This window comes from Herpailurus yagouaroundi, unplaced genomic scaffold, assembly GCF_014898765.1.
Source record: "Herpailurus yagouaroundi ecotype Mexico unplaced genomic scaffold, PumYag 355, whole genome shotgun sequence".
In the NCBI taxonomy this organism is placed as follows: Eukaryota; Metazoa; Chordata; class Mammalia; order Carnivora; family Felidae; genus Herpailurus; species Herpailurus yagouaroundi.
Window position 1 is genome coordinate 5,003,391 of NW_024412572.1, and position 8,734 is coordinate 5,012,124.

The window sequence follows — 8,734 nt, forward strand, 5'->3', positions numbered from 1 at the left end:
GACTGTCCTAGCTGACCAGGTGACTTTCAGAAACTGCTTGATCTCTCAGCCACAGTGTCCTCAGTTATAAAATGGGGATATGAAATGAATACTAACCTTTGCTTACCTCACAGGATTATTATAAGAGGAAAAGAGATAAAGTGCTTGCAAACAACACCAACAGAAAGTAGGAAAAGTGCTACAGAATTATCTGGATTGTTGGGCACTACTGACCACCAGACGGTGAGTTGCTTACGGGCAGGGGCCTGGTTGCCTTCATCTTTCAATCTGGAGTACCTAATTATTTCTAGTACAGAGTCAGTGTTTGATAAACACATTGAATTAACGACAAGGACCACTGCCACCACCACCAACACACACACACACACACACACACACACACACACACACACACACAGGTGTCCTTGCCTCTCTCTCCCACCATAATGCAGGCAAACCCATAATACCTCCGCTTTTGGAACTACTGCTCTAGTCCTGGTGTGTTCCAAAAACAGCAAGTTCCTGGAGGAAAACCAAGTGATTGTCACGCGCCTGGATGCCTCCACTGGGCACGTTTGACCAAGTCTGAATTCCTCCCCTTCTCAAGGGAAGTTGCTAAGAACTGAACCCCAGAATCCCTCTCCTCCAAGGAGCCCCAGCTGGGTCTTTCCTTACCCCCTCCCACCTTTGTGCCAGGCATGCGACGTGTTTTTTTTTTTTTCTTTGCAGGAGCTCAGCCGCCTCTACTGCTGTTTTCATTGATGCCTTGAGCAGACCTGGCATGTGCAACTGCTGAGAAGGGGGGGGGGGGGGGGGAGCGTGGAGCCGCGGGGGAAGCAAGTAAAAATAGCCTGGCGCGCACCGCTCTGCCTGCTCTGGACGCCTTTAACCCTGGCCAAGGTGGGGAGCTCAGCAGCCACTACAGCACACTGCTGAACCTGGCAGGGGTCTGCATCCAGACCCCGTACAACAGCTGGGGTGCGGGGGCTTAGAGACCCGTGAAAACTTTTTTTTTTTTTAGAAACCCAGAGGTGGGGGGAGGGAAGAGCAGGAGAAAGCTGTTTCTTGCTTCTAGCACTCCAGCCACCTGGCTGCAGGGACTGCTATGTGCCCACTGGTCCAACACTTTACAGAAGTGCAGCCTTGACTCGGAGCTATTTTTAGCAACCTCTTCCGCGGGTGGGCGATCAGAGGGAGGAGTGTGAGGGGATTGGGAAGGCTAGCTCTCTGCTGTGAGGCTAGGCGCCTTTGCGGGTGGAGAAGAGGAAGTGTCGAGGGGATAAGCATGCTGGCTTTGCCCTAACTCAAGGAGACAGCGTTAGCTGCTGAATGCCCTACTGCTTTCAAGCCCCTGAGCGCGTTTGTTTTTCGAAATCGACAATTGCCAGATGCATGCTGCTTCTAATCTCTCAGAGAATTGGGATTTTAAAAGCGTTGCTGCCTATTGCTATGGGGTAAAGGTTAGCTGCAGTTAAGACCTTACCGAAGATCGGAAGGGTCTCTGCATCGTTTTGCATTCCAGCAAGACAGAGGGACAATCCCCGTGCCACACCTCCATCCCCGCCTCACGCTGCATATGGGTAACCATATGTGAAATGTACGGCAGCCCCACCAGACACCCGGCTATTAATAGAGCCCGGGAGTTTGCTCTCTGTCTTTTTCCTGCCACCGAGTAAGGGATGATCTTCACACACATACCCCACTCCGCCCCCACCTCGGCGCACCGTTTCTCCAGGAAGGTAAGGGGGCTGCCCACGCTGATCCCCTTCGTGACTACAGGTGCCTAGAGCCTACGGACTAGTCCAGTTGTAACGACAGCAGGGTCACTGCGAGGCCAGGGAACACAGCCTCCAGTCTTGGGACGCAAAACCCAGCAGGGCTCTTTGCGTCTCTGGGCCAACTCGAGAGTAGAGAAAGGGCAGCTATTGGGCTGCCGAAGGCGAGGGGGGCAAGAGCGCAATCTGAAGAGCTAGAGTGGCCTCCTCCAAAGCCGCTGCGGGACGAATGGCTGTAGACCCATTTCTCCCCTGCAGCCCGCGGCGCGCAGCCCCCACCCGGCGCGGGCTTGGCTGCGGCAGGAGCGGGCGCTGTCCCTGGTTCTGAAGGTGGCCGCGACCAGAGCTCCCTCCCCGGGTTTAGCGCCCCAAGGCGGCTCAAACATTCCAGGGTTGCAGACCTCTCTCCGGCCCGGATCTGAGCGGGAGGGTCTGTTGGTGGTGCCCAAGTCCCACCACCCGCTCGGTGTGGCCCCACCGCGGCCCGGAGCTCTCCGCGGTGCTGCGGGGACCGAGAGCTGGGGGGACTGACTTGAGCCTGAAGGGTAAAGCTCAGGCAGCGTCTGGAGATGGTCAAGGCACCGCAGGGAGCCGACCTGGTCCCAGGATCACCCACCCCAGCTTTGCACAAAGCTGGGACTCTGGACCCCTAATGAAGCCCAGAGGAGAGAGCAGGGGAGCGCTGCTGCCCAGGGTTTGGGACTTGGGGAAAGAGAAGCGAGCAGCGGGTGGCAGGAGAGGGAGATGGGGTGAGAGCGATTCTTTTGCATTTTCAAAAGGGAGGGGACCTGAGACATGCACTGGCTTTTCCCCCAACACACATACACACACACACACACACACACACACACACACACACACACGGCCGGCAGAAGCAAGCGGGATGGAGCCGGGGAAAGTTTGGCACTAGGTGCTGAGCAGCGGCGGCGGTGGCGGCGGCGGCAGCGACAGCGGCGGCGGCGCGGTGGTCCGGGGTGAGCTGCCGGGGTCGCCGAGAGCCCCGGCCCTCTCGCCTCCTTACCTCGGTGTTCTCAGCAGCGTTCTCCGCCATTTTCCTCCTTAGGAGCAGGCAGCGGGAGGAGTGTTTCATGCCCATAAGAGCCAGCAAGGGTTTGATGATACAGAGATAGTAGAGAAAGAGAGAGCTGGTGTAGCTTTAAAAGAGAGAGAGAGAGAGAGAGAGAGAGAGAGAGAGAGAATGGGAGGAAAAAAAAAAAAACCAACCCAGCCCCTCTGCTGGAGCGTCAGCCGATACAATCAACTACGGTTGAGTCTTTTCTGCAGTCTCCACTTTGTTTTATTTTCCTCCCGTCTCATCTGCTTCGGATTCCTTCACACAGTTTCAAGTTCTTCTCGCGCACCCGACCCCCTCCCCGCCCCTCTCCACCCGCGCTGCGGGCTAGGCTGGAGGGAGGCAGCCCCGAAGGCTTCGCGGCAGCGGCGGCGTCTCTTCTCCTGGCTGCTCGCAAAGTCCGGCCGGCCGGAGGCAGCCACCAACTCCTCTCAACTTCTGCCGATCGGCTGGGCGAAGCAACACGCTTCCTGCGCGTCTCTCCTAGGGGCTGAGCCGGGTGAGTGGGGGCGGGGTAGGAGGTTCGGTAGAGCGAGCGGCGGCTGGGCGCAAACGGAGGGCCCCCAGCGCCCCCGGGCCCGCCGCCTCCTCCAGGCTCCAGGGGTCTTTTGGCCGCCTCCACCCCCAGGCGCCGCGGACAACTTGCGCGGGGGCAAAGGGCGGCGCGGACGCTGCAAGGCCACGCGGGAGACTCGATGAAAGCAGGCGCCGGAGCTGGGCTCTTGCAGGTTCTTAGACCCGGGTGTATGTCCTCCCACCGAGGACAAGCTCTGGGCAAGATTGGGCCATAGTTACCTCGCCCCCATCCCACCCCACCCCCAACTTCCCAGATCCTCTGTCAATTCTTGGTTCCTTCCTTGGCGAATTATGGTTTCAGGAGCGAAGGGGTGGGTGTCTGGATGAGGGAGGGTCCTTAACTCCTTCAACTCTAAGGCTAAGTGTGCTGTCATCTCTCCTTTTCTCCCACTGTCCCTGTCCAGGCACTTGGGGCTCCAAGCTTCTCTCAGGTTGAGAGGTCGGGCCAAAGGTTCAGCCAGAGGTGGCTCGGAAGAGACCATAGGAGAAAGTCAAATGGCTGAGCCCACAGTCCTGTTCCCCTTACCCTAGTCTTCCCCGGCAGCCCCCTGCCCACACATTTCTCTTCTCCCTCCTCACCCCTCCCCCATGGTCACCAGATTTTGAAGTCCCTTTTATGGGAGAGAGGGAGGATGTCACGTACCCATTAGGATTCTCTTGATCCTTTTTTAAGGGAGTTTGGGCGGCAGCAGGGGGTGTGAATTTTTATACAATGCATTCCTGTCTTCACTTTGAGAGCTTCTTTTTCTCTGTCTTACTGGCCATCTGTCAGGCGGGTGGGAAATAGAACAGGGGGGGCACTCTGTCTCTCCCTTTGCAACAGGCCACTCAGGCTGGACTCCTTCAAAGACAGCTGCACTTTCAAGCTTTCAACCCACAAGTCAAGGACAGGGACCTAAAAGATGCATGCTCCTTGAACACCCTGGCTCTCTTCACTTCATCCCTGTACTTGCATCGGGAGATCAGTTCCGCATGCGTGCCTTATTTGTTTTATCACCTTTGACAGCCAGGAAATGTGAGCCTGGTTGTCCTCAGCTAACCTCAGGGTCCATTGAAGAAATGGACCAGAATCTAAAAATGCCTCCATCACCTGGTCCTAGGGGAAAGAGAAGATGCATTGCAATAATTGGAGGAGGGAGAGGAGGAGGAGGAGTGGAGAGTAAAAAGAGTGAAAAGATAATGGGCAACAGGCTTGAGTTATTGGGCGTGTGTGCATGTGTGTGCATGTTATATGTGTTTGGGAAAGAGCGAATGTAAATGAAAGAATGAGCCTAACTCCTTAACCTTTTTCTTACTCAGACCACAGACCTTGACTAGTATTGGGGGTGAGGAAGCAGAATCTTTGGCAACACCTACTTGGTCATCCTCCTTCCCTTTCACACATGCAGAAAGCTGTAGGGGGGTGAATGAGATGAATCTAAGGAATGACTTTTACCCTCTTGACCCCCATTTTCTCTAAGCAGCTTTCTCAGAAACAACAGATTTGAGACATCTCATCCTCTACGAAGAGGGTCTCAGTACTATTACAATCAATGAAAATCAGAAAAGAAAGGATCCTCACAGCTCTTTGGTCCAGTTCTCTCATTTTACAAATAAGTACCCTGAGATCAGAAAAAGGAGGCCATTTGTCCATGATCCTTCAGCCAGCTGAGGGAGCATCTGAGAGAAGCTCCCCAGCCTCCTGACTTTCAGCTTTACACTTTTCTCCCACCCTGTTTCTGCCTGTGCAGTGCATCCATTCTGTGACTAACCAGGGAGGAGGGGAGCGGAGACAAGCTCCCACCGAAATAGGCTGCTGCCTGTGCGTGATTATGTTGCTATGAGAACCTCAGTGGGTGTGTTTCCTCCGTTCTCTGTTGAAATCTTTTGCTTGGCTTGGCTTCTCCCCAAGCACAGACACAGCTCCCCTTAGAATGAGGAGTGGAGAGGCTGATATGGAGAGCTGCATTCTCCTGGCAAGAGTTTTCTATTCCAACCCATCCAATGCAGGCCCAGCCTGAGGCTGTGAGTGAGAACCATAGGCCACCATGGTAGTTCCACAATGGCTAGAGTGAGTAGTCTTGAAAGCGAATAGTCCAGTCCTCTGTTGAGCCACCTTGGAGCAGAGAGTTGTTCCTGCTGTGTTCCCACCTAATTACAAATTCACAAGCAAAAGAATTGTTACTTTAAGAGACTAAGTTTTGGGATGCCTTGTTACACAGCAAAAGATTACCTGAACACTCATGTCCTAGGGTTGTGAGAATTGATGATGTGTGAAAAGTGCCTAGCACATAGTAGGCATCCCCACTACCCCACCATTCACAGGAATTCAGTCTTTCTCCATCTCTTTTGCATAAGTATGTTAGCACAGCTCTTACAATATTAAAAGAATTCCACAAAGAATTTACTGGATATCTGTTATATGCCTAGCTCATTAATAGGCACTGGGCTTGACAATAGGCAACAAAAGGTATTGGACTGATCATTGAGGAGCTCTCAATTTAGCTACCTTGAATGCTTTGAAAGTGTATAGAACTTTCATAGAAGAGATTTTGAAGGGATTTAATGGGAGGCAAGAAGATACATAGGACGACCAGACATACACTAAGAAGTAGGTTAAATATTCTGGAACAAAATGCCCTTCCAGGTAGAGATGTCTTGAGGACACATTTTACTTTACTTATGTCTTTGGTGCAACAAGATGTATTGAAGAGGACATGTGAAGTGCTTAGGATAGTGTCTGGCTCATGGGAAGACCACAAACGTTGTGTTAATGCTTGCTGGGCCCTGTGCTAGGCTCTGAGTCAAACATTACAGAGCACTTATTACATGCCAGAGACTCATCTAGACTTAATGTGTCCTCCTGCAGTTCTTTCAACAACTCTTTTGGGAAAGTACTGTTATTATCCCTCAAAAACAGATGAGAAAACAAAAACACAGAGAATTGTCCAAGTGTTACGTAAAGTCAGGATTCAAATCTAGTATGATTTATTCCATAGCATGACCTTCAAGAGGTTAACCAGATTCTGTGAACAAGACAGTGGTTCTCAAACTTGGCAGCAAGGTGGAGTCATCTGAGCTTTAAAAATACCAGTGCATTTCTTCGACCCCCAGAGAGTATGATTTAGTGAGGCCTGGGCGTCAGAATTTTTTTAATTCTCTAGCTGATTCTATTGAGCAGTCATGGTCAAGGACAACTGGATAAGGATATGTGGAAAAGATGAAAGTATCCACAGAGAAAGAAGGTCTCTAAGTTATAGAAAGGGCCCCCCAAAACTATAGGAGCCCCCCCACCACAGTATAGAAAGCTCCATCTCTAACACAGAAGTTCTTGAGAGCCACAAAGTTCTTGAGAGTGAAAATGTGCTGATGGTTTAGCCAGCATACAAAGGTTGGAATAAGACTCTTGGGAAGGGTATAATTGGAAAAGTTATCTGCCTTTGTGAGATGCCACAGAGAAGTGAGTTTCCTGCCACTGGAAAGGGTTCAGTCAGACTATTATTTGGCATAGCTATTGCAGTGGAACTGCAAACCCTAGAAGGTTGAGCAAGGCCTCTGAGGTTCCATCCACTCCATTCTGTGACTCCTGAATGGTCTCCTCTCATTTCTGAGTCCTCTGGGAGGTATAGACTGTGTAGTAGCTCAAGTTCGGGAGGTAGTCAACACTGCCTTGGCTGTTTCCCCAAATCCAGTGCCCCTGCAATCAGGATGCAATTTCTCTGTCTGAGAAAGCCTGGACTCTGGCTCATCCAAATGTGGTTGCTGCAATAAAAGATGTATAAGACATGTCCTGTGTCTTCCCCCCTCTTCCTTCTAGGAGAACCTCACATGTGGCCTGGGCTCACATATGGCCAAGGCACGCTGCAGTGAATCCTTGGCTCCTCAAGAATCGGGCCACAGCCATGATCCATCACTACCTCATGGCAGCTAACCCAGCAGTGTTCCTAATGTCTTCTGGGCCAGATGGGAACCCAGCCAAGGCTGCAGCAGCCAGCTAGCTACCTGGCTGAGCCTCCAGGCAGCCCCATACCTGGGCATCTTTCCTGTACAAAAAGGCCCAATTATTTCTTAAACTACATCTCAAAGAAGGACTTGCAAGCGTGTCCCCAGTACCTGCAAAGTCTGGGTTTCTTTTGTTTTTTCTTTTTCTGTTAAAACCAGAATGTTATTTCTTTCTCACTCTGATAATGTCTGAGTAAGTCAGTTCATTGTTGTTTTGTGCTGGATATGAAAACATTTGGTTTGATTATTCTAAAAATATATGAGGGGCACTTTCTTAGTAGTTCTTCATTAATAGCTTAATCCTTGGTGTTTTGTGCCTCTAAAAACTGAATACCATCATTATCTGCCTTTGTCTCAGGGTAAGAAGGACTTAAAAGACATCTAGATTTTCTCAATGGCCTATGATGGACCCCAAACTTCTTCAGAGAAAGGGAAAGACGGAGATAGCAGTAGAACCATAAAGGTACTGAAATATTCCTTCTAAAATGCTATCACAACAGAAATTAGTTTTTTCTTCTTGGCAGAACTTGTACACCCCACTCCTTTCTTCCTTTTCAAATCTTTCATAAAGGCTTACCTTTTTCTGGAAAATCTCTCCTAAATCCTCCAAAGCTAACTAGAAATCAATTCAGTTTATCCAGTGCAATAACTCAATACACCTTCACTTTTTAAATTTTTTTAACTTTTATTTATTTTTGAGACAGAACATGAGCAGGGGAGGGGCAGAGAGAGAGGGAGACACAGAATCCAAAGCAGGCTCCAGGCTCTGAGCTGTCAGCGCAGAGCCCAATGCGGGGCTTGAACCCACAGACCAGAGATCATGACCTGAGCTGAAGTTGGACACCTAACCAACTGAGCCACCCAGGCACTCCTGAATACACTTTCACTTCCATTAGCCCTTATATTAAGTATTATGACCCAAACACTGTGCTAGGCATGCTAGACTAGAAGATTAGATGACATATCCCTACCCCGATGACACATCTTCCAGGAAGAGTTGGTTATGGATTCAGGTCCTATCAGGGGTCATATGGATTGGTTCTAATAGGTTAGATATGACTATAATCAATGGTTTATAGTTACATAGGTCTTGCAATAAAAGAATCTATTGATATGGACAGGGAGACCCTCAAGGCTATAGGGTCTGGACAAGAAGCATAGTAGCCTCCATTCAAGGAAGGCTGGGAACACATTTTCTACCAAGATTCCAAAGTTTCTGTGTGTTTCTGAAACTTTTATGGATAAGAAATGTTCAGCCTTGCCTCCCTGCCAGGCACATTATATATATATACATTGATGTCACTTAGATCATAACATATTATGACCTGCCCTAGAGCAGGTCTGATCTCTG

General features: G+C 50.3%; 1 protein-coding gene and 1 long non-coding RNA gene across 4 annotated transcripts in view; one reads left to right on the forward strand and one right to left on the reverse strand.

Moving 5' to 3' along the window:
• The window catches only part of PRMT8 (protein arginine methyltransferase 8), a 97,952-nt gene extending 93,994 nt beyond the window's left edge, over nucleotides 1–3,958 (reverse strand). The window contains exon 1 of one of the 3 annotated variants that reach the window (XM_040462866.1): nucleotides 2,776–3,958. In XM_040462866.1, coding sequence (XP_040318800.1) covers nucleotides 2,776–2,850 — 75 coding nt within the window. In that variant the 5' untranslated portion in view covers nucleotides 2,851–3,958. The remainder of the gene's footprint in view (nucleotides 1–2,775) is intronic. The other 2 variants (XM_040462868.1, XM_040462867.1) reach the window with 2 other exon arrangements.
• The window catches only part of LOC121022056 (uncharacterized), an 82,037-nt gene continuing 74,099 nt past the window's right edge, over nucleotides 797–8,734 (forward strand). The window contains exon 1 of the long non-coding RNA XR_005786802.1: nucleotides 797–1,718. This is a non-coding gene — a long non-coding RNA (uncharacterized LOC121022056). The remainder of the gene's footprint in view (nucleotides 1,719–8,734) is intronic.